This window comes from Nyctereutes procyonoides, unplaced genomic scaffold (genome assembly GCF_905146905.1).
Source record: "Nyctereutes procyonoides isolate TBG_1078 unplaced genomic scaffold, NYPRO_anot_genome, whole genome shotgun sequence".
Lineage (NCBI taxonomy): Eukaryota > Metazoa > Chordata > Mammalia > Carnivora > Canidae > Nyctereutes > Nyctereutes procyonoides.
In genome coordinates, this window is record NW_026575047.1 from 6992638 (window position 1) to 7018685 (window position 26048).

A 26048-nucleotide genomic window follows, 5' to 3' on the forward strand; every position below is an offset into this window, starting at 1 on the left:
TTTGGTATTATGTCTACATGTACTTGCTGTTGGTGTTCTTCATCAGCTGGCATTCTCTTTTTGAGCTTTTTCTAGCTAAAATTGTTGCATTGGTACTTGGGGGAATCTTGGGGTGCCCAAGGTTTAAAGAATCAATAACGGTAATTCTGCTTTATGAAATAATTTTCAAACATCTTTTCACTGGGCTGAGCTCTCTGTCTGGGATTTCTTTTCTCAGACAAGCAGGAGGTGTATTTTGAAAAGGCATATACCCCTTTTTGAGCACAAAAATTCAGTATGTTTATCATTGTACACTTTACAAGGCATGTTACGTGTTTTTGCATTTAGCACTTTGGCAAGGTGTTGATTGTGATTATCCTCCTTTTACACAAGAAGAAACAAATCCAAATCGGCCTGAAGTTACTGAGCATCAGTCACAGCCAGACTCTCTCCGATCTTCAGGTCTCCTCCTATGTCTATCCACAGCTCCCTCACCACAAGCAGTGTGCTTGTGGCTGCTCAATGTTTGACTTAAATTTTGATAAATCCCTTTATGCTGAATTCCCTAGCCCTCACTACATCACCTCAGCCTCGGATCACTGCAGTGCCCTTCAGCCTGGTTTCCAGTCCACAAATACATTTGTGCCCCTCAAATGTATTCCCCACAGCCGGTCTCATCAGGTTACTCTTACTGCTCACAGGACCAAGACTCTTGCATGGCCTTTAACACACCTGCCTCTCTGCTTCACGCACACTCGTGGCTTTATCGGACTTGACCTATTTTCATCCTACCTAGGGCTTTTGTGCATCCATCTTGCCTTGTGGATCACTCCCACCCTGCTCTTACTTGAACCCCTTAGCTCGGATATCACCTGTTCTGAGAGGCCTTCCCTAGTTCCCCAGATTTGGTCAGGTATTATTCCATTACACTCACAATTGTGAGCATTTCCTTCGAGTCATTTATGATTGTTGGAATGATATACTATCTGACTGTAGTTATGAGTGTCCTCCCGACATGAGACTGTCCATGCCATGAGGATCCTTTCATTTTGTCCCCAGTATCTAGTGCCTGGTTTAAAGTCAAAACTTAATGTTTGTTGGATGTTACATACACAGCTCGGGTGAATAAGATGACCATCTGACTATCTTTATTTAGAGTGCCAGGGCTAACTGTAGAACACAATGTGATCTTGTAAAATTTAATTTCATTCTCATGTATTCATCTGAGTCGTCAGGATGACCAAATGATTCTGTTACAGTTTTTAGAGAAAATTTCGAAAAATGATCATTTCCCATAGAAAAAAATTAAAGTTGCTTTCAGTTTTTATTTCTGAAAATTTGGAAATGTTTAGGTCAGGTAGTAGCTGTCTGCCACCTTGAGGATAGTAATGATGAGAATTTTTTTCTGTTCTGTTTTGATAGTGGCTCCGAGTCTTTATTATACCACTTGAGTGAACTGAAAGGAATGGCTTCATGGAAGCAAAAATACGAACCTCTTGGACTAGATGCTGCAGGAATTGAAGGTAGTAATTTAATTTTTCAATAGAATACATTAAACACACTTGAGTTACTTGACAAATGATATTTATTTACTTCTCTTTAGATGCTATTACTGCTGTGGGTTCTTTCATACTCAAGGCAAATGAGCTGCTTCAGTAAGTATTGGGATACCTAGAATCACTGGCTTGAAAATATTTTATTCTCATAAGCAAGAACCTAGCAGACTGTCATGATTTTCTTAAAATGGGTCTTTTAAATTTTTATCAAAATTATTGCCTTCACATGATTAAAACAAGCCAATAGCCCAGCAATTTCATCAATCAGAGTGGTGTTTTACTCTCCCTACCCCCATCCTCACTCCAATCCCCTCTCAGAGGGAATCCTTTTAATTCCTTTGACTGTGTCTGTTTTTAGTTCTTCTGAAGGTGACTTCCCCACTTCTAAGTTGTATAATAACTATACCGCATTTCTTTTATTTACTCAGTTTTAGAAATTCTTATCTGTGTTTGTTTTTCCTAGACTTTGTTTTCTTTCTTTTTGCGTTGTCTGCCTTTGTCACATCCTCAGATTCTTCCCCTGTCTCAAGGGCATTATCACCCCCTGGACTCCCCCTCAATCCCTGACATCTCCTCCTCTGACCTACCCTCCCCCACCTTGGCACCCATCTGGATGTGCTGCTCCAGCTCTCCTGGCAGCTGTCACATAGGTACTCCAGTGCTTTCACGAGTTAGGTCCAGACTTAGGATCTCCTTTATTGCTTGCTTTCTTTAATCATTTTGTTGGAAAACATCCTCCAGTAACTTACTCAGAAAATAGCTACAAAACAAACTCTGGATCTTTTCTCCTTTACACATAATTGATGGTTTCCAGTGGGTATAGGGTGATGAAGGGAAAAATTCGTTTGCTCAAAGAATTTTGTAAGTATTGCTCCTTTGTGTGCCAGCCTTTTTTGTGGCTAATGGAAAGTCCGGTGCTTCTGATTCTCACAACCCGGTTGTGTAGTGCAGTGGGAGAGCGAAGGGCGGATGCTGGTTAGTGCTTACGTAAGTGTAGAAGTCAGACACGACTCTGTGTCTTCCTCTGCTGGGGTCAGCTGGCTGCCAGGGCCCAGGACCCGTGAGCGGTTGGATTTGCTGGGCTTGGTGACCAAGGTGAAGCAAACGTGGGACGAGGGAATTCAAGCCAGGCCATGATTAAAATGAACCTGGAATTGGAGCTGGTTCAGGAGGGAAGGGAGGACGCAGAGTGAGTGAGGCAGGAGGAGAGGTGGCGGAGGCAGTGGGCAGCAGTCTTGGTGACACGAGAGCTGGGGTGCTGGAGAGCGGTCGCTGGGAAGACTGAGGTTGTTGGCGAGTGGCCTGCTGGACGTTGAGATTTAGAGGGTTCAAGTTGCCAGTGCCGGGGTCTAGGCTGTAAACTCTGGAATAGGTGGTCGAGCTGAGGTGGAGGGCGTGATGTGACCTGAATCGTGTCAGATTCTTTGTCATGGCAGTCCTCATCTTTCAGTTTCCCAGAATGTCTTCCAATTTCTTTAATCATTTTTCAGAGCTGTGCTTCTGCTTTGTAGGTGACGTTTTCGCAAATCTCAGAGGACATTAATTAGATATTTTTAAAAGTCTACCGTTGCCTGAATGATCTCCACTTCCTGGGTCACTTTTCTGTTTGCCCTGGTCTCTTGTTGCAGGCTTTCTTCTCATATCTGATGCTCCCTCCTTTACTGATCTTTATTCAAGAGGCAATTGCTGGTTGGCTTGGAATCTCTGAGACAGGGCCGCAGAAAGCCGGCTTGAGTCCTGGAGCACCAGAGCTTGGCTGTGGGCCACCAGTGCCCACACGGACCACCTCAGCTCTTCCCAGCTTGTTCGGTTTCCTGAAAGTACCCCGTTCGTTTGCTTTTGTTTGGAAGGTAGACCCCTAGGCATTCGTGTTGTGGGGGAGAGAACATACTGACTGCTCTGTATTTCACTTTGTGCTGGGTCCAGCCCCACGTCATCCCGGGGCTGCTATGGAACCTGACATTTCCAAGTCCGGGTGTCCCTGGGATTCCACAGGGCAGGTGGCTCCTTCCTGGCTCTTCTGCGTGTGCTGCATGTGGCCGCCTCTGTTGCGCAGCCTTCCTGACATTTCTGAAATTTCTTTCCTACTGTCCTTTTTGTTTTAGGGAGTTTATAACACACCCCTCCCGCCACTCCACTATCATTTTAATGGGGTTTTAGATGGTAGAGGTTGTGCTCAGAAGACAAAACGAGAGGAGAGATGATTGCTTTTCCTGTACGTTGAATTATCTTTTGGTTCACCATGTTTGCAGAGAGTAAGCATAAAATATTAAGCTTTCTGTGATCACTTTCCAACATGAACAAAAGTAGTTTATTTAAATTCTTGCTCCTTTGAGGTAAGTTGAATATAGCATTATTTCAGGTTGTAGACAGAGAAATTGAGGCAGTGAGAATTTTGATGTTAGCCTGTAGCAGAGTAGGGATGGCCTGAGGCAGGGGAGGGGAGGTCCAAGTATTGATTAGGAAAGACAGAAAGGAACTTTCCTTCTCTTTTTTCATTTTTGCCACAAGAGAATTTTATTTTTAAGATTTTATTTATTTATTTATGAGAGAGAGAGAGAGAGAGAGGCAGAGACACAGGCAGAGGGAGAAGCAGGCTCCATGCAGGGAGCCCGACATGGGACTCGATCCCAGGTCTCCAGGATCAGGCCCTGGGCTGAAGGCGACGCTAAACCGCTGAGCCACCCAGGCTGCCCCAAGAATTTTGATCGTATTGCTTGGTAACACAAGAAACGTCAGTCTTTTTTTGTCAGGTGTTTTACTCTAAGAGCCAGGTTAACAAGACCTACCTCCCCAATAGTATGAAACTTCTTGCTTGGAAGGGGCTTTAAGGAATCCCTGGGTGGCTCAGCGGTTTAGCACCTGCCTTCAGCTCAGGGTGTGATCCTGGAGACCCGGGATCGAGTCCCATATCTGGCTCCCTGCATGGAGCCTGCTTCTCCCTCTGCTTGTGTCTCTGCCTCTCTCTCTCTCTCTCTCTCTCTCTCTCTCTCTCTCTGTCTGTCTCTCGTGAATTAAAAAAAAAAAAAAATTGCAACATCCTTTGAAAAAAAAAAGGAAGGGGCTTTGAGATTTAGGAAAGAAAAGTACAGGTGTTATTAGTTGCTTAATTATCTTGTAGATGTGAGCTTATAGATATTTTTAAAAAGTGATACCCCTGTCCATATTTAGAGATTTTTTTCATCAAAATGAACAGGACTTCCACTTAGAACACTTAAATTTGGGTTGTGCATTTCTGTAAAGCTCAAGAAAATTCAGTTTTTGAGGTCAGTTACTGAAAGCTTAAAAAATTGACTTCCAAAAATCATGTCCACTGATACCAGAGGTAGCGGCATAGTACAAATTTATGATGATTTTCTGTTGGTGTTGATGTTTTTCCTTCTTACTGACCAGTGAATATTTTTTTAAACTGAGAATAATGCTGAAAACGTTTTTTCTTATTTCTTTTATTTGCAAAGTTGGAAAAGGATTTCATACTTTACTGAATGCTGGAAAGACTATTACACAGTTTGTGGCAAGGCTGTTATAACTAGTTGGAATCTGACTTGGTTTGTTTTTGAAAAGAACCAGGATTTGCTCTTCTGAAGCTTTATTTTTAGGTATGTGTTTGATTTGTAAAATCAGAGGTTTAAATATCCTCCAGATAGGATAAAATAGAATGGTAAGGATTATTATATCCCACAACAGTTGAACGATGATACATGAACCGCACATAATTTTTTTTCTGGTTTCTTTTATTTTTATCTTTTCAGAGCTATAAATAGCATGAAAAACTTCAAAGCGTGTTTTTTTTCTGATTTCTTTTATTTTTATCTTTTCAGAGTTATAGATAGTAGTATGAAAAACTTCAAAGCGTTTTTTTCGCTGGCTTTATGTGGGTAAGTTAATTGAATGAAGCATTCTTATTACTTTAACACTTCTTTTAAAATTGTGGGAGTACCAATTTAGAATATTTCAGTTACTCTGGTAAAATTTCAAGTAAGAGGAAGAGAGAATGGCCTAAGTGACCCCTCTTCTGTATCACCAGCCCCAGCTCCCCACGGAGATAACATGTAGCATCAGCTGTCCCTATCACTCATTGATGGTTAACCTTTTTTTTTTTTTTTAAACCTTGTAGTGTCTCCTTGGGTGAAAATAACATTATTGAATCTCTGCTATGTACTAGGCACTGGTAGATGTTAGATTTTTTCAAAAGAGAGGGGGAAAAATAAGATAGAGCCTCTGCCCTTCAGTAGTGTATTTTCTGATCTGTTCCTTGATCTTCTGTTTCTATACCTATGCCTTCCATTATGGTGTGCCATAGCCACCTATGACTCTTTAAATTGGTTGACATTATGTAAATTTACATTCAGTTCTTTAATCATGCTACACACATTTGAAGTACTGAGAAGCCACACACTGTTGGTGCCTACCACGTTGGACAGCACTGAACGAGGTTTGCAGTATCCTGTCAGACACTAATGCCCTAGCTAACTAGAATGTGGACCATTTACAGTTTTTCTTTGGGTCTCCACAGTGTCTTTTCATTCATTGTAGGTAGTTAACTGGTATTTATTAACTTGATAGTAAGTGTTTTATTGCTTACTCTACAGTGTGTGCATATTTTATGGAGGTCCCATTTGTACTATTTTTGTAAACCACCCCACCTTAATATCCTTGAAATGATCCAACATACCCTCCCTTTCAACACAGGAAAATTTAGTTACAAATGGGATTTATCCCATGTTAAAATTCTAAAGAGTAAAATAGAAGGTAAATTATTTGTAATATGCTCACAGCTTTTAAACAAATGCCTAAATCTTCAATTCTGATATCTTATAAACAGACTTTGTATTTGTCAGCCTAATGTAATTGCTTGTGATTAAAAAAAAAAGAATGGGATCCGCAGATGTTGGCATTTGAAATTCTTCATTTTTTCTCAAAACCGTACCGAGGCTAGCCAGAATGGGGAGCCAGAGTGTTTATCAGGCCAGCCTGTTTAATATCAGGGACGCTGATTAGAATAAATTACAATATTAAAACTGAATGAGATCTTTGAAATAATTTTCTTTTACAGAAGAGGTTTGGTTTTACTTGTAATTACTGGTGTAGTTGAGGCAGTTTATAGTCTTATTGCATGTCCTAACTCTAATGAGAAGCCTGATTAGAAGAGAAATGAATTACTGCTCAGTCCTTATCATTAGAGCGGAACATTGCAGAAAGCACACTGGATGGGAGAACGAGAGGTCTAATTATAATCCTGGCTCTGCCATTCGTTGACTGTACTGCCTCGGTTTGCTCCTTTTTGAAAGGTAGCCTCCATGAAGGCAGGAACTTCTTTTATACTGCTGTGTCCCCAGCACCCCTGCTATGCTCAGTGAGTAATTTTTGGGCGGATAAATGAATGAATGAGTGGACTAGATCCTGGCTTGTTTTTCAGATAATTTAGAAGTTTAAACTAATTGAGAACAGTTTCTAAAATTATCTGTGCAGAATCACATCCAGCATGCTCACTCCTGACCGAACGCAGTTAAGGGAGATATGCAAACACTATGCAAAAGCACATGCAGCATTCTCCTTGACTCTGGTGGACATAATACAAAAACACAGCCCTCTGAAAGGACAAAATGAATCAGCCGCAGAAACTAAAGAAAGTCTATAAATATACATGTATGTAAGTGTAAGTATATACACATAAGTCTTAGTACAAATATCTTTGTGTAGCCAAAACCCAGGAGAAAGAAACATGTTTGTTTGGTATTCTAAGGCTTTTGGAGGAATGAGTTGCTTGCAGATTTTAAGAGAAGAAACATCATATGTTAGAGGAATGAATCCCCGCATACGTAGTCTTCACACAAGGCGGCAGTCACATCGAACTGTCTGGAGTGGCAGTGGGTTGAGTTGAAGGAGAAAATAAAAAATACTAGTTTAGAATCGTTAGACCAGCCATTCTGAACCTGAGAATAAAAGTCAGATTTAAAGTCTTCACGCTTTAGTTTTTAGAAGGAAAATCTGTTTTCCTTGGTGAAAAGATTTCCTTGACTCTTGAAGACTTAGGGCAGTGAAATACATTTAGTCTTTGAAATGTATCTGTAATAACGTCTGTAGCTTTCCTTTAAAGATTGTTTTTTTAATTTATATTTCCAGCAATGTTGAGAATGACGGAAGACCACGTGCTTCCGGAGCTGAATAAGGTAGTAATGTTTCCCAGTGTGCTGAATATTGCTCTGCCTGAGATCAGCTTTGCTGCTCCTCTTGGTATTCTTACACCATTGCTAGTTTCCAAGATGTCAGGCTGTAGACGCTAAAATACATCTTAGTGAGCCTTTGATATTTTCTTTAAAAAATTTGTTTTACTTACTTTTCATCTTGCAAAATACCTTTACCATGGTTATCTAATTTTATAATTTTCATGTTTATAGAAGATTTTGTATTCTGTATCATGTAGGGTACTTCTGTTCCATATTTATAACTTCCTTAAGTTTTGAATGCACTTTTATTTCCTTGGAAATCTGGTACTTTAGATATTAGTCCCAATGCTGGTATCTGGTAAACAGTAGTTTCTCCGACGGTAAGGATTGTGACAAGTGGCAGTGGAATTTGCTTTAAATAAAGCCTTTCAGACTAGGGCAAAATTCCCACCTGAATTCTGTGGCTCACTCATCCTCACCTCTGCCCGCACTCTGATTCAGATAGATGAGATAATATGGGGCCTGAGAAAATGGAGAGCATTAAAATTAGCCTCAGTGGACTGCATGAATAAGGGATTGCCATTCTGAGACTCTTACAAGGAGCAGGTCTTTTATGCTAGGATGACTGGCCTGGCAAAACAGGGTTCACAGTAGCTGTTTCTCTGATATCACTGTTACTTTTGTTTGGGGAAATAAAATGTGTTAATTGTTGGGGAGAGGAGTAACCTCCTTGTATAATTTTGTGAGGCCTGAAGAACTGGAGTGGGGTGGCGGCAGGGTCATTGCAGGAAGCAGACATCGACCCCGAGGCAAGCATCACTGTTGAGTTGTAGGTCTTCACTCAGGTCAAGACTCCTCTGGACATACAGCCTCCTCTTCCAAAGCAAGGACCCTGCACACACAGTCTTACCACAAGGCCTAAAATAATAAACCAACTTTAGACCATCAGGAATTCTGTAGCTGTTGGATTAGCTGATTGGAAAATGGGTTTAAAATGTTTAATTACATGCTTGTCAGAGCCTTGAGATTTCATATTTTCACAGTTGCATAATCTTTTGGATTTCTATTGATACTTCTTTGAAGGAACTTTGCCTCCTTGTACCATGGCTTTTAGAAGATAGTAAAAAAGGTCACATTTATTATTACATAATGTAGGTTATATCGGGAAGCTTTCTTTTGTCTTGATTTGTTTTTCTTTTTGTTCCTTTTTGGTTTTGATAGATGACTCAAAAAGATATCACATTTGTTGCTGAATTTCTTACGGAACATTTCAATGAGGTAGGAAATTGGTATTTCTGTAATGCTGTTTTTTTGAAAAGAATTGAAATAAACCTGGGTAATGGTGAGAAGTAATCACATTTAATCCAACTTAGTTGACATTTTTAGCAGTTGTGCTTTTTAAACTATTGAACTAATTAATGGAAATACTTACTTTAGAGGCTTTATAAACTCAGCTTTTGTTTGGATGTGTGTTATACAATCCCTAAAAAAAAAAAAAAAGAAGATAACTGCTACTAACAACTCCCTTAAAAAATTAAGCTTTTCATTAAGTTTAAAAATTTTTTCTTTATCTTTTGTGAGTTGACTTAAGAGTTAAACTATGCTTATGCTTATTCTTTCTAGGCTCCAGACCTTTATAATCGAAAAGGAAAATACTTTAACGTTGAAAAAGTTGGTCAGGTATGGGCTTTTGGAACTTAGTTATTACTGTTTTTAGAAATTATTAAAAACTAATGTTAAAACTTTAGCAGTGTTAGTCTTTATTATCCAAAATTTCTAGAAAATAATACAATGCCGGCTTACACAGCAACTCTGTACTTTTAGTAAAGGACCAAAAAGAGAAACCATTTTTATACTTCTGGTCTCAGAACTCTTAATAATGATTGAAGACCCCGGAGAGTTTTTGTTAATGTGGGTTATGTTTATCAATGGTAGATATTAGTAGGCATTGAAAATTATGGTATTAAATACAAAATTATTTAAAAGTAGCAATAATTCTACTTAAACATTACATGTTAGCATAAATATTTTTAATGAAAAATAACTGTTTTACAAAACATTTTAGTGAAGAGTGGCATTGTTTTGTAGTTTTCCAAATCTCTTCGATGTCTGGCCTAATAGAAAACAGGTTCTCATAGATGCTTTTTCAGTCTGTTGTGATGGGTTTTTTTGGTTTATGTCTGCAAAGAAAATCTGGCTTCACAGGGGTGTTAGAAAGGGAGAAGTATAGTAATGGCTTTTTCAGGTAATTGTGGATGTTTTTTTTATTATACCAAGTCTTGATAAGAGATAGTGTCTTAAAGATTGGCTTTAATGTGGAATCTAAAATTACATCAGTGAACTTTTCATACTCTGATACATTAAAATCCATTCATCTGTCTTGGGCTTTGAATGGATCTTTTACCCCTGCGTGATTTTGTAATATTACGTATTGATCATTTGGAAAATACTAGTTATGGTTACTGAGTTATGCAGATCTTCCAAATGCTGACACCTTTCTTCATGCAGTATCCAGAAATCTGATATTATGAAAATCCCTACCAATATCATCAGAAAATCTTTAAGTGCTATGGCTGTCAAGCACACAGTGGCAGATACAGATTTTCAGAAATTTTAATTTTTGCTTGAATGTTTAAATTTTATCGTTGGCAACAAATACTGTCAGTTGTTTTGCTTAAAGTGACAGGCTTGCTTTATTTTCAAGAAAACGTCTACCAAATGCCCACATACGAATAATCACAGCTTATCTGCCAGTCCTTCTTTCAAATAAAAATGGAATTCCGTTAACACCAACAAAGGGCCTGGCTTAACTCACAACTAAAACAATTTCTTAAATGTTTTTCCTCAGGGTAGCCATCGTACTTAGGTATCAGCAGACGTGCTTTGTGTATACTTCCGGTTCTGTCACACAGAATATTTAGAAGATTTGTACTTCAGGATTGAGATTTAATAAAATTGATCATTTTAGTAGCTCCATTAACTAAGAAGTGAAATTGTCAGTATGCTGCAAACAGGAATACGCTGCCCATAGTATGGCCTGAGGCTTTGCCGCCTGGCCCCAGCAGTTATCCCCACTTGTGCTTTTGACCATCAGTGCCAAGGTCCACACAGTTGAAAGGGCAAATCACATTTTGAAATTCTCAAAATAGTATTGACCTCATGGATCCTAGCATCTTTGGAGCTCCTAGGGGTCTGTGGACCATACTCGGAGGACTCTTGCCCTAGAGTAGATTGGTAGTTGATACTTTTAAAATTCATTTATAACACATGCATACACACACGCAAGATTAAAATGTACTTCGTGAACATGGAACACCAAATTTAAACTCAGTGTGTGGTCTTTGCATCTGTACCATTCTGACTTTCAGGGGTTTGCAGTTTGCTCAGTGGCTCAGCATTTAGTGAATTTTGGTCACTTTGCATGAAGTAATAGCAATATAGTTTCAGAGCCCTTGGCAGTAAAACAGAATCATTTAAATAGAATAGTGTTAAATATAAAGTCTTTGAAGCCTTCTTCTTTGGTTTACGACATTTAAATTTTTGATTCTCTATTAATTCTAGTACTTGAAAGATGAAGATGATGATCTTGTGTCACCCCCTAACACAGAAGGAAACCAGTGGTATGATTTTCTTCAAAATAGCAACCACCTTAAAGGTAGTTAATGAACCCAGTAGATTTTGGCTGTGTTTATACTTGATTTGAGAGCAGTATATTAGCTATGAGTATTGCCGGACAATTATTGGATATTTATCTCTGTTCTTTAGATCATTTGTGCTCTGTTGCATTTGATTAGAGAAGTAGCAAAATAACAAATAGTATATGACATTACTACAGTAGAAAACACTCTGAAATGAACTGTGATGTAGGAAGATTGCTTATGCTCAGGTATTCTCATACTGTCTGTTTTGTACCCTATAAAAAGTGGGATATTGGGAAGAAAATTATAGAGCCTGCTGGTGAGAGAAGTCTTTGGCCAGTTCCAATTTGTGAACTCCTAAAAGCCTAGTGATGCATAACACTTCTCCTGAGATTGTAGTTTTTCATGTGTACTACTTGTGCCTCTCATTCTCTAGGATCTTGAAATGTTGATAGAGTAAAATGATCCAAAATTATTAGAGATGCAACACAAAATAGCAATCACTAAGCCTGAGCTTCACTATTTTAGATACAAGCAATATTTCTTTGCTTTCTTAAAGAGTGATCTGATTTAAAAAAAAAAAAAGTGCTCTGATTACAGTCTATCAGTTTCTTAGATCCCTAGGGTAATGGCCCCATGCACATATTTCCTCCCTGAATGCTCTGAGAAACCCAGGGGGTAGGCACCTGTTACCATATTTTCTAACAAGGAAGTTGAAATTCAGAGAAGGCCCAAGATCACAGAAGCTAGTATATAATGGACCCATGGGTTCTGCTGACCTCAAAGCCTGAGTTTTTAACTCGACTCATTGGTAAACTCTGCTACTTCTATCTGGTTGCTGTTTATCTGAATAAATGAATGACTGAAGATAGATGGGGGAGGATAGAATTCTCTGAGGCCCAGAACTTGGCTTATTCCTCTTTTGTTCTAACCCTAGAAGTCCAAATTCTTCTTTTTTTTTTTTTTTTTCCAAAGGTTGTATTTATTTATTCATGAGAAACAGAGACACAGAGAGAGGTAGGACATAGGCAGAGGGAGGAGCAGGCTCTGCTTCTCTGCAGGGAGCCTGGGGCTCCAGGATCATGCCCTGGGCCGAAGGCGGCGCTAGACCACTGAGCCACCCGGCCTGCCCCAAATTCTTTTTCAGAGAAGGACATTCTGTATTGCTTGAGATCTATTGATGTCAGTTAGTTATTGAGTAGAGGGAGAATAAAGGTACAGCCGACTCAGCCCACAGCTGTGTTTCCTCAGGATGCCTCCGCAGCCTGAGGAGGGCTGACAGCAATGTGCCAGCAGCAGTGGCACCTGGACCCTGTCTGGGAGTGAGCTGATAATGGTCCTGAGAACTTCATTGAGCTAAAAATAGACCCTACCCCTTTATTCTTCACATCTCATTTCTGTGGATGAACAGGAAGGCCTAATCTTAGCTACGGGCCCCATGTTTGTTTGTTTTTAAGACTTTACTTATTTATCTATTTGAGAGTGAGAGAGTACAAGTGGAGGGGAGGGGCGGGAGGAGAGGCGAGAAGCAGACTTCCTACTGAGCAGGGAGCCAGACACAGGGCTTGATCCCGGGACCCTGGGATCATGACCTGAGCCAAAGGCAGACACGTATCCTACTGAGCCACCCAGGCGCCCCTATGGGGGTCCTGTTTAACCAAGATAACACTTCATATTATTAACTCCATATCTTAAATCCTTGAGGTTTTATGTGAACGGGGAGAAACTCATTAATTCTCTAGTTTCTTAGTGTGGAGAAATATGGGCTCTCATTATGAACGTTTTAAGATTTATTTATTAGAGAGAGTATGTGTGCACAGGTGCACTGGGAAGGGGCAGAGGGAGAGAATCCCAAGATGACTGCACTGAGCCCGACACAGGGCTCCGTGCCATGACCCTGAGCCATACCAAGAGTTGGACTCCCAGCCGATTGCACCACCTAGACCCCCCATCATTATGGAACTATTAAGAAAACCTTCATGAAACTTCTGTCTAGCACTTTGCAAAAATCACATGCTAAGTATTTTGTACTTTCTCAGGATAAGTGAAGGAGAGCCAGCGTTGCATGATGGGTAAAAGTCGGTGCTCTGGGCAGCAGGGTTTGGAATCTGCTCATTTTACTGATGAGAAAACTGGGGTTCAGAGATGTGAGGCAATCTGCCCTCAGCCACAGTGCGAGGCAGTTGTAGAGCAGAAAAGCGGTTGTGACGATGAAATAAATGTAGATAAAGCACTTAATGCCTGACGCTCAGCTCCCGAGCAGTCAGCATGCTAGCGTGTGATACTGACACTCCCGACAACAATTCTGACACCCACTGGGTGTCCTGCAATTCAGTCGTGATGGTAACTACCACAGGTTAGTGTGTGCTAAAGCCCACAGTTTCCCTGGCTCGGTCCCCAAGACTGCCCGCGTGTCAGACTTCAGTCCCAAGTATCAAGTCCCTGGGTGGCCCACACTTCTGTCCCCACGGCCACCCCCTCTTTGCAGGTTGATAATTTGCTAAAATGGCTTACAAAACCAACACTTCATTTAGGTTTCCTGCTTTATTATAGAGAGACAAGTCAGAACAGCCAAGTGGAAGAGATGCTTAGGGCAGGGTTTGGATGGGCTCAGAGCTTCCATGCCTTCCCTGGGCCTGCCACCCTCCCACGGCCTGGACGCTCTGAAACCCGCTCGTCAGGGCTTCTTTGTGGGGTTTTCATTATGCCAATTGATTGAGGAAACCATTGACTATCGGTGATTGGACTCAACTATAGCTCCTCTCCCCTCCCTGGAAATTGGGGTACAAGGGCCGAAAAGTCCAGGCTTCTCATCGGGACTTAGTCCTTTCTGGTGACCACTTCTCATCCTGAAGCCATCTAGGGATCTACCCAGACTTACCTCATTACAACGAAAGATGTTCCTGTCACCCTTATCAGTCCGGAAATTCTGAGGATTTTTGAAGTTCTGTGCCGGGAGCCAGGGACAAAGACCAAAAATATCTTTCTCTGCTCCCACAGCATCTGTCACCTGTGGGGAGGTTAAAATGTTAACGTGATTAAAACTCATTTTGTCCAGCATAGCTGTGCCATGAGATGCCTTGAGTCAAGGAAGCCTACAGAGCTCAGTAGAAGAGGTGGGCTTTGGGAGTCTGAGGGTTGGATTCACGGGTATAGATTGTTTTGTCATTTTCACGCTGGGCATTTGCCAAACCTCCTGGGTAAACCTCATTTTTTTAATCTATAAATTAGAGCGTGCGATGTTTACTTCGTACAGCTGTTGTGAGCAATAGAAATAACATATAAAGGAATCTAGCATAGTCGCTCTCAGCGAACAATTATTTATCACTTTCTACTGGTAGGGTAGCCTTTTGAAAAGTAAAAAAAAAAAAACACAGCTTTAGTTTTTGCCTCCTGTTTCTGTTTTTATTATTAACCTCTCCCAAAACAATACTGGACTGCTTTTGTCACCCCATTGTGGCAAAGAGTAGAGAAGAAAGAACTCTGTTTTACCCTGTGTCTTGTGGTTCCCAAATCATCCCTTCTTACACCCAGCGGAAGCACACCGTTAGAGTTTGGTGGGGAAAATAGACTAGAGTACCAAGCTGCGGGACTCGGCTTGTAGTAAGCGTGGTGGGTTTTAGTGGGCTGGCAGCAGGGGATGATGGAAGAGAGGCGGAAGGCCACAGTCCTTGTCATGAGGTCGTGCAAAGGGATAGTGAAGCGGCCAGGGGGCTCTCCACGGCCACAGAAGCTGTGCGGACTGGCTCTGACAAGAGATTATTTTCTCCTAATCATTTGGTTTACTATAGCTTCGTGGTTTTGTTTCTGTTTCTCTTTTTGCTTGAAACCAGAAAGTCCTTTGCTGTTTCCGTATTATCCTCGAAAATCATTGCATTTTGTGAAAAGGCGGATGGAGAACATTATTGATCTGTGCTTGCAAAAACCGGCAGTAAGTTTGAAAAACAAATGCATGTCTTTGTGTAGGAGGGAGGGTATCTATAACATGTGACTCACGATCATAGTCACTAAGGTGAGCCATATGAAAATGCCGGGATCCAGCTTTTGGCTAACAAAATCACCAGGTTCATTTGGTTCACCCTAGCATTTCCTCTCTTATTGTTAGTTTCTTACATAAATTAAAAAGTAAACAAATAACAAGGCTATCGAAAGTGTTGGCAACCTTATTGTTTTATGTGTTCCCAGAACAGACTTTTTACAAAGGGTCTTGGTTACAGAGCTGTTGTGTCTCATTCTCAGGAAGGAAAGTCGGTGCCTTGAGACTGGGGATGGGATGGGGGTTCTTAGTCTGGCATGCACGCTTCTCCCCAGTGTCCTTTTCAGCTCACAATTTCTTCTCTTTTCCTTGCTGTTACGACTGTCACTGAAGTCTCTTGTGTGAAAGCTTGGTGATCTAGATGGCTTTTTACTAGATTTGAACAGTGATGGTCAGGTACTTTCTGACAGGTAGAGTATCTGTGTGTATGTAAATACTTTCATTATATTTTTAATGTTTTATTTAGGACGTAATTGGAAAATCGATGAATCAAGCAATCTGTATTCCATTATATAGGGATGCTAGAAGGTACTTGTTTACTTTTTGGGTGGTAAAATTCAGCAGCCAGTTTAATTTTTCTTAACCTTTTTTTTTCTTTTGTTCTAGTCAGGACTGCACACGCAGATTGTTCAAATTTCCTTTTCTGTAAGTATGTGTTTCTCCCCATCTCATGTGAGCAATACAGTCTTGTTCTCTGCAGTGATAGCTAAAAATCAGGTTTTGACATTACATTTTTTTCCCTTAGGTGGAATAATAAAACCTCAAATCTACATTATCTTCTTTTTACTATTCTGGAAGATTCACTTTATAAAATGTGCATCTTAAGGAGACATACTGATATTTCCCAGTAAGTATTAAAGTTTGAATTAGAGAAGGAGATTGTATGATTTTTAATAATAAAACCTACAGCTTCCTTCCCCAATGTTTTGGGGTTCAATGAAGCTGCCTTACGACTGACTTAGACTTGCTCTTAGGGTGTTTTCACATCATTAGGATGATAACGCCAAATCAAGAAGCTGAATGACCCCTCTGATGCTAGATGATTTTTTGTACAAGTGTAGCTGTGACATGCAGGATTTCTTTAGGGTTAAAAAAAATATGACAATGGAACCCTCAGGATGGTATCTCATGAACTTGGAGCATTTCAGAACTGTGGTTTGGGTTCCTTATCGAAAGGATTTTTGCCTCAGGCTGAGTATGCCTTTCATTAAACGAGAGGCCTGCCTATAGAGACTTCTTTGAAAACCTGAAATAAAAGTTCTAAAATATAAGATCATGTACAGAAATACTGATAGTATTTTAATCTGAATTTGAAGGAAATGTTTTGACACCCAAGATGGGGCCAAAGAGAAATAATTTGGTTGTTCCAATCGTCCTTAATTCTGTAAGGTTTCTAGCTACTGTAGTGACTAAGATTTTAAGCCAAGTTGTAATTCTGATGTCGGGTTGTCTATCTGGGTGTTTAAATGAGTTGTCAGTGCTGCAGAGTGAGCAGGACGTATTTTGGTCGGGGACGTGCTGTGTGGGTGAACATACTAACACTGGCTCGTGTTCTTTCAGGCATTTAGATGATTGGCTATCCAGGTTGTCTCACACAGTCTCTTTCTTCCCCCCTTCTTTTTTCAAGATCTGTAACTAACGGACTAATTGCTATTAAATTTGGGAGCTTCACATATGCCACAACAGAAAAAGTGAGAAGAAGGTAAATCTTGGATCTCGTTTGATGAGATTGTGTACATGTGCATAATATGATGGGTGTGTATGTTTAATTATAGAAATGTGGTTAGACTCTGGGACAGTGACGTTACGCTTAGGAGGCCATTGTAACTTGCAGCTCGGGACAGGATCACTTATGTAGGTTATACTTTGACTTACTGGTCAAATAGAACCGTCCTGCCTTACAGGAATTTATATAGCTGTGGTTTCCTGTGATTGATACTCCTGAGCTCCCCTGTCTGTTAAAAAAGCAAGGTGGTTCCAGGGGGCATGTGGGCCAACGATCATGTGAGGTGGCATCATTCTCACTGCTGTGGGATGTTCTTAGGAATAAAGGGCTAAAAGTACCAAAGTCGTCCCTGAGGCTGTGGAATGGACGCTAATCACAGGCCAGTCCTTCTCTCACTTTTCCTTACGTAAAAGCAGTTTTTTATGATAATATCTCTGAAGTTGTTGTGACTCTTCATCTGTAAATCTTACTTTTCAGTCAAGTGAGCCTGCTTGTTTAGCCTGTATATCAAGGGGCCATTCATGGAATTTCCATAGGCTTAAGGCCTGACTTGGTGTCAGGAGTGTTCCGGAACCGTGAATCAACCTCACCCTCACGGATTTTTCCTTTTCCTTGATGACGTATTTTTAGAGCCTAGTTCCGTTAGTGAATAATCACTATTGTCGGTAACTGATTTTAGTGCAAACCAAGGATATATTTTAAGTGTAATTGTACAGAATGTCACGTGGGTTTTGTTTCATCAGTTTTTTTGCGTGGTACCAGAGTGTTTTCTCAGTAGTCCCGATCACTTGTGATGTAACAGAAAGTACTTCACTTCCAGCACCTACAGCTGCTTAGACGCACAGTTTTATGATGATGAAACTGTAACCGTGGTTCTTAAAGACACCGTGGGGCGCGAAGGAAGAGATAGACTCCTGGTCCAGCTGCCGTTGTCTTCGGTGTATGACAGCGAGGTTGCTGCAGAATATCAGTTCACTGGGGCTTACTCCACAAGGTGACTCACTCATTCATAAGAGCGTCTTTGGGACACAACAGTTAGGTGGTTTTTAATGCGTCTCGTACATTCTAATTCTAATTCCTTAGGCATGCTAGACCATGTTTACGAGGGATGGCAGTAAAGTCAGCTGAGCAGAAGTACCATTTTTTTCTTTAAAAAAATACTGGCTTCAACAGCTCTTCTGCCCTTTTGCTTTATTAAAAAAATCAAGAAGTACTTGGTGAAATCAAGCGGAGAATTATTTGGAATGGCGAATGGGACTTCTGTTGTATTTTCAAGGGTAGCAGTTAACCCCAGTTAATAGTAGAACTGCTCTCAGTGGTTTCCTTTCAGAATTAGAATCTCAGTAGCCATATGGAGGGGACACAGCCAATTCCAGAAACGACTTTGGTTTTCTTAGATTTAAGTGAGTGGGTCTCTTCTCTAATTTAAAAATAGGTCTGTTTTCCTTGAAAAGGAATCAGACACCTCAGTAAGATGCCATTCTGGCTATTTGGAATTGCAATATTTTCCTAGGATACAGGGTCGAAGCTTTTTACACAGTGGCTGAGAATTACACTGGAAATGGGAATATTAGTAGAAGTCGAACCCATGGTGGACAGTGATACAACCCTTCATAAACCAGGGAGATCGCTTTTTCATTCTGGGGTTGGTTTTTCCCTTCCCCAGGCTAGATGAACAGTGCAGTGCTATTCCCACACGTACCATGCATTTTGAGAAACATTGGCGACTATTGGAAAGTATGAAAGCACAATATGTTGCTGGGAATGGTTTTCGCAAAGTGTCCTGTGTGGTAAGTATTTACAGATTGTTTGCTGACCAAGAATAACAGGAGGACGTGACTTTGGATCTATCAGGTCCTTTCAGGAAGTGTGAACATTTCTTGATGTACTGCTCTTTTTTTTCTTAAGATTTTATTTACTTATTCATGAGAGACACAGAGAGAGGGGCAGAGACACAGACAGAGGGAGAGCGGGCTCCTCACAGGGAGCCTGATGCAGGACTTGATCTCCGGACCTGGGATCACGCCCTGAGCTGAAGGCAGATGCTTAACCACTGATCCACGCAGGCGTCCCTGTGGTGTATTGCTTTTATTGATTATGAACATGTTGTAGTCTTGGCTGTGTAGCTTTCTCATTCTGAGAAAGCTTAATGAGTCATACAATTCCAGATATTATTTGTTTATTTAAAGTGATCTCTACACCCAGCGTAGGGCTCAAACTCATGACCCTGAGATTAAGATTTGCACACTCTTGTGACTGAGCCAAGCGCCCCTAGATTTCAATGATCATGAAATTGTCGCTGTGGTATATGGAGATCCTTTTGCAGCAAATGAGGCTCAGTGAGGTGATTTTGTTGTGAATCCATGGGAAAATAACTATCATCAAAAACCATTCTTCAGACTTCCGACTTCTTGTATATTATGTGTTAGTTAAGCTATTAATTTAAAAATTCTATGCTTGACCTTTTCTCCAGTTGAGCTCAAATCTCCGTCATGTGAGAGTATTTGAAATGGACATAGATGATGAATGGGAGCTCGATGAATCTTCAGACGAAGAGGAGGAAGCCGGTAATAAACCTGTGAAAATAAAGGAAGAAGTGTTGTCTGAGTCGGAGGCGGAGAATCAACAAGCTGGTGCTGCTGCCTTAGCTCCAGAGATCGTCATCAAAGTGGAAAAACTTGACCCTGAACTAGACTCCTGATCTCACTTGCCATTATTTTGTATGTTCTCATCACGTCAGGGAGGACATGGGAGATGGACTGAGGTTTTTTGGACCACTTTTCATTTTCTTTGTATCACAAGGAAATAAACCATACGTTTTAGTTTTTCCTTAGTCCTCTTCGTCTTCTCTCGGTAGTATAGTCACTATGATAGACTTTCTTTTTGCTAAGATTTCTTTTTAATACTGTGTGCACAACTCATGTTTAAAGAAAACATAAATCGAATGTGAAGAATATTTCAGTCTTTTCTGTTAAAAGATAGGTGTCAGGAATCATCCCTGTCTCCGGAAGAAATTACATTTAAACAGTCATTCATCATGGGAGGTTTTGATGCATTTAGTATTTTAAACGTGTAGATAACATTTATTCCTATTTTTCCATCTTCCCCTTTCTAGTTGATTCTTGGTCTCCATAATGCTTTTAAAATTATGTTTTCAAAATTATACTGCTTTACTGTAATGCTAAATAAGATGGATACTGTCTTTATGATCTAAATAGCAAAAACACCGCTTGACACCTACATAATTATCTTCTCATTTTGTTACTGGATTTGAGCTCTGAATTCTTCGAATTGGCAGCATTTAGATGTGTCATTTTCCTGTTTAGAATTGGTCAAAGACACACGGTGGCTTTCTATGTCACACCTTAGGAACATAAGAAACATGGATCAATGAAACCTAATTTAGCTTTTGTGCACATGTTGATTTCCTGGTGCTCATTCCTAAAGTGAGTAATATTCGATGAGTTTCCATTTTATATATGAATTCTAGTATCAGTTCACCATGGAATGAAAGCATCACTTTTTAAAGCTTTAAATATTTTCAGGCAGGAAAATATACTATATCCCCAGGAGTGGGTAACTGCCTGGTCCCGTATCTTTTTTTTTTTTTCTTTATTCATGATAGTCACACAGAGAGAGAGAGAGGCAGAGACACAGGCAGAGGGAGAAGCAGGCTCCATGCACCGGGAGCCCGACGTGGGATTCGATCCTGGGACCCCAGGATCGCGCCCTGGGCCAAAGGCAGGCGCCAAACCGCTGCGCCACCCAGGGATCCCCTGGTCCCGTATCATTCACCTGTTTCTTCAGTAGTACCTGTTGGGCTAGGATTTGAGGCACATCATGCTTTAGGTGCCCCAGGTACCTCAGTGGGGCTGATCTGTGTCGGTTTTGAAGGGAAAACTGAAGAGAAGCCACTGTTGTGTGGATGAGCTCGGTGACTAGAGCCATCATCTTCAGGAGAGCGGCTGTGCGGCGGGCAGCCTTGTGCGTAGCGGGCCTGGAACACGATTCATCTGTAATTTGCATAAATGCTTCTTGGTGGTCGGTCAGTTTCATGGCGTAGTACAGATGTCTTGAATTAGCTTTTGTGAGCAAGACAGGTAATCTCTCAGGCGGCATTACAGCTTATTAGAATGAATTACAATTTCACAATGAGCAACCAGTTCTTTATTAGACAGTAATCTGTCCCATGTGACTTCAGCATGAAATTTATAAAGATTTTCTGACCTGGGCACATTTGCTTTCTGCAGCTGCAGCCTAGGGATGAATTGAAGCCGAGACTCCCAAACTCTGCGTTCATCTCGAACCAGGCATTGGTACTAGTTCTGCTGTTGTACTAGCGACACCTTAACATTGAGGGTTTTTTTGGTTTTTTTTTTTTAACATTGAGTTAAATAATTGTGAATCATTCCTGATTTTAGGAGGATAGTTTTTTCATTAGTGATTTTAATGCATGTGATAGATAATTTAGGAACTGGGTTTATATTATGTCAAAGGAGAAGAGTTTGAACTGACATCTGAATTCCATCTTAAGTTTTATTTTTTAATTTTAATTTTTTAAAGATTTATTCTATTTATTCATAAGAGGCATAGAGAGAGAGGCAGAGACACAGGCAGAGGGAGAAGCAGGCTCCCTATGGGGAGCCCAATGCCGGACTCAATCCTGGATCCCGGGATCATGCCCTGAGCTGAAGGCAGACGCTCAATGGCTGAGCCACCCAAGTGTCCCTGGGTCTTAAGTTTTAATAAGTGTGGTGCAGATAATCTGTTTTATCATTTTATTTTTAGATCTAGGCTATGATTTCCACACCATGAGAAACTTTGCTTTTAATATTTAGAAATAATTTGAGCAATAGAGACTATCATTTTATTTCTAGTTTATTTAGCAGCTGATGCTGAATGTGAGTTTTGAATTTAGTGAATGACCAGCAAAGTGGGGCTTGGAGGACCCTGGGTGGTGGGCTTCCCCCCACACAGGCTGTGTGGGGTGTCAGGCCCTGACCTTCACACAGCGGGGATAATCGAGCACCTGTCTCAGGGTTTGAGGACTAAATGGGTGTTGTAGAGCAATGTGGTTGGCACATATCAGACACCTGATAAAGATCAGCACTTATTAAAATTCTGTACTGCTCTTTTCAAGGATAAAATGTGTTGATATTTTAGGAATTTAAATAGCACTTTTTTTTTTTTTTTTCTGTGCCTTAATGGGCACCGTGATAATAGTCTTGCTAATTCTCTGGCTTTGTAGGTTTCTTTTTTCCTTCCGTTCTTGATTTTTTTCCAAAACAAAAATTTTACACTTAGCAAAATGCTAAAACATTTTATCTTCTTTATTCAGAGCATCTGAATATAAATGTGAAGAAAACTATGATGGTATGTAACCTTGGGTTTATGACCCCATAACTAGGGAATCTCTCTTAGATACAGATACAGATATAGTTGTCTGAGTTAATCTAAATACTTGCAATTCTTGAGGAAATCTAGCAAGCAAGTGTGCTAAATACTTCTAAAGACTGCTGTAATTGAAATCATGGGTTGCATGAATTCTCCGGGGCAAATCAGTTTCTTAGGCACCTCTTGCATTTGTAGCAATTATTATAGACTGATTGCATTTATTAGAATATATATTTGACTGTCCAACATAACATTTTTAGTTCTCACTGAACAAAGGGAGAGGGTACTTAGCATTATGTGAAGTCAAGGTCACAAAAACCTTATCGTATGAGAGTAAGGAGTATTTTACAGCAGGAAATAGTATTTAAACTCTTAGGAATACTCAGTTTAGAGACTCTCCATTGTTAAAGAGTTAGTTCTAAGAAAGTGAATTACAAATATGTAGATAATATTTTTTTACTTTCTGAGCTCACCAGAACAGGATCTTCCATGATGCACACACCATCACATCAAAATTGCCTGGGCCGGTGGTTAAAAATGCAAATGTGTGGATGACCCAAGACTGCTCAGTCAGATGTGGGGGTAGGGCCCAGGCCTTTTTAACGGACTTTTAACGGATTCACCCAATCTTATACGCCCACTAAAATTAAGAACCTCTATAGTCTATGGAAGCTGTTTTTTAGTAATTAGAGGTTGATTTTTTTTAATGATTACTTAATGGTCTCTTTTGTAAGAACTTTTTTTTTTTTAGATTTTATTTTATTTATTCATGAGAGACACAGAACGAGAGAGGGAGAGAGAGAGAGAGAGAGGCAGAGACACAGGCAGGGGGAGAAGCAGGCCCCACGCAGGGAGCCCAACATGGGACTCAATCCCAGCTCTCCAGGATCACAACCCAGGCCAAAGGCGGTGCTAAACCGCTGAGCCACCTGGGCTGCCCAAGAACTTTTTTTTTTGTTTGTTTGTTTATTCATGAGAGACCGAGAGAGAGAGAGAGAGAGAGAGAGAGAGAGAGAGAGAGAGGGAGGTAGAGACACAGGCAGAGGGAGAAGCAGGCTCCATGCAGGAAGCCTGACGTGGGACTCGATCCCGAGACTCCAGGACCAAGTCCTGGGCCGAAGGCAGGCAGCAAACCCCTGAGCCACCCGGGGATCCCCGAGGTCGATCATCTTTTAATTAAAAGCCGCTCCCTTAGATGCATTGAAAATGGATATATTTTTTTCCTTACAAATGACCCCTGTGCGATTAATTTTACATGCAACACGCTCACCGTCCTGTAAATCTGTTTAAACGATGGTGGGCCTAATTATGCCGAATCTATGCACTGCAGCCTGTACCACTGAATCCCAGAGGGCCACGCTTCAACCTTCAGCTCACGTCCCACCGAGCAGTGGATGCCAAGGTGGGTCTGTATGGGCCAGGCAGCTTGGCTAACAGGTGATGACGACTCATAAATGCCCCCTTGGCTCTGGGGTGTACAGAGTGAACACACAGCACCCCCAGACGCTAAGTGTTCTGCGTGGTTATTGCTGTACAGATGATCAGTCCTCCCGCCACATGACCACATGACGCCGAGCCCACCCACTTGATAGACGTTTTCAATGTCAAAGCAAGGAGACAAGTTTGTAATCTGTGCCTCAGGCCCTTCCAATTCCAGTGTTCCCATATCTCCCCAACCAGGCTGAGAACGTTAGGAACTGTTTTTATTCAGTTCTGATTCTCAATTCTTGCTGCAGAGCGACCATTAATATTTTGATTTGTATTTTTTCCACTTTTTGGATAGTAGAACTGGGTGTTTAGGAGCCCAGCTAGATGCTATAAACTGGCATCCGTGACTGTCAACATGTCAAACGATGGTGAAAACCGTTCTAAAGTTGACAACATGTTCCTTCCTGTTTTCCCTTCCACCACTTGCTTTGCACCATTTTGTCCTGCCTACCTTTCAGGAAGAGGTGTGGAGGATTAAAAAAATATATATATATAAAATACATCTCTCTTAGGCTGTAAAGTCAGGATGTCTACATAACAGAGTGGGCGTGGAAGGGGCAAGGACCATTGCTGCGGGGTCCTCCGGGGTGCAGAGCCCGTTTTCTCCCTGCTAGAGGAGGAGCTATCAGAGGACCCTTGGAAAGAGTGGCTGGGGAGGTAGGAGGACACCTAGGTGACATGTTTGATGGAAACCCCGTCAGGGGAGCCTTCTTCATGTCACATGCTGCCAACAAGTGGAGGAAGGGAGGGATGAGGATTGGCTAGTTTGTCTGAGAAAACTTGAGCACCTGAGCACTTTTCCGTTTGTGAGCATGTTCCCCACGGCTCTGCTGGCCTTGCCCCTGAAGTCCTCCCTGCCATCGTCTTGGGGCTCCCCCCGACTCATTCTGGCTTTCTTTCCTGTTCTTGGAGGAACCGAATTCTTTCCACCCCAGAGCTCTGAGACGTGCCATTTGCCAGGAACAAGCCCTTCCCCAACACCTCATGGGCTTAATCCTCACTCTCAATTCCTCCGCCTATGTCTTCCTCGGAAAAGGCGACGGAGATTTTAGGAGTCCCTCCTCCCCCTCCCTTTCATGCCAGATGTCACGGTTTGCTGTTATGTCCTCCTCTGGTGCCTATTTTATTGCCTAAATTAGGTTATAAACCCCGTGGCCGAGATGGTGCCCAGGTTGTTTACTTCCTCACACCCGGTGCCTGGCACGTGCTGGGTGCTCCAGAGATCCTGCATGATCGGGGTCACCAAACATGCTGGCAACAGCAAAGTGGACACTGGTTTGACATACGAAAGAGAAATTATCCTGAGATTTTAACAATATTACAATGAGTCAGATTCATTCACAAAAGAGTCATACCCCCGAATTTGCAATCTGATTGACAGATTACATTCCTCTCCTTAAAAAAAAAAAACAACCCGTCGTGGTCGATCCAGGCTGCGCCCACTGAGAGTAACAATCCCCGACCGTCCTCGAACCTCCCCTCCACCCAGACACCGGCCGCCTTACACGTAGATTTCCAAATCGGGATCCCTCGTTTTCATCCTCCGCCTAATTTTCCAGGCCTTTGTTTTTGTGACCCTAAGAAAGCATGTATGTAAAAGATGGCTTTTAGTTAAAAAAATAAAATCAGTCACGACACCGACAGGATTGGGTTCCTCGGGTGGCGGTGGCCGGAGCCCCGTGGGAGCGTGGGAGCGGGGGAGGAACAGGAGGGAGGGGAGAAGCAGAGGCCGCCAATGCGGGCAACCAACGTATGAAGAATTTTGCTGCAAGAGTAGGAGGGGGCATGGGCGGCAATGGGGAGCTTCAAAAAGAAAAAGATCAGGGCGCCTGTGGTTAAGCATCTGCCTTTGGCTCAGGGTCCTAGGATCGAGTCCCACGTTGGGCTCTCTGCTCGGCGGGGAGCCTGCTTCCCCCTTTCCCTCTGCTGCTCCCCATGCTGTTCTCTCTCTCTCTCTCTCTGTCAAATAAATAAAATCTTTAAAACAAACAAACAAACATTGATGACACGAAGGCATATTTATATGTCCCCAGCAGTGATGTGCTAAAGGAGGAGGAACTG

General features: G+C 41.4%; 1 protein-coding gene across 1 annotated transcript in view; it reads left to right on the forward strand.

Moving 5' to 3' along the window:
- The window catches only part of ANAPC4 (anaphase promoting complex subunit 4), a 33853-nt gene extending 13915 nt beyond the window's left edge, over positions 1–19938 (forward strand). Inside the window, 16 exon segments of the mRNA XM_055326800.1 lie at positions 1402–1502; positions 1583–1634; positions 5357–5390; positions 5392–5413; positions 7662–7708; positions 8927–8983; positions 9329–9385; positions 11267–11360; positions 15177–15274; positions 15846–15907; positions 15986–16024; positions 16125–16226; positions 17007–17081; positions 17926–18099; positions 18772–18895; positions 19579–19938. Coding sequence (XP_055182775.1) covers positions 1402–1502; positions 1583–1634; positions 5357–5390; positions 5392–5413; positions 7662–7708; positions 8927–8983; positions 9329–9385; positions 11267–11360; positions 15177–15274; positions 15846–15907; positions 15986–16024; positions 16125–16226; positions 17007–17081; positions 17926–18099; positions 18772–18895; positions 19579–19806 — 1366 coding nt within the window. The 3' untranslated portion in view covers positions 19807–19938.
- The last annotated feature ends 6110 nt before the right edge of the window (positions 19939–26048 follow it).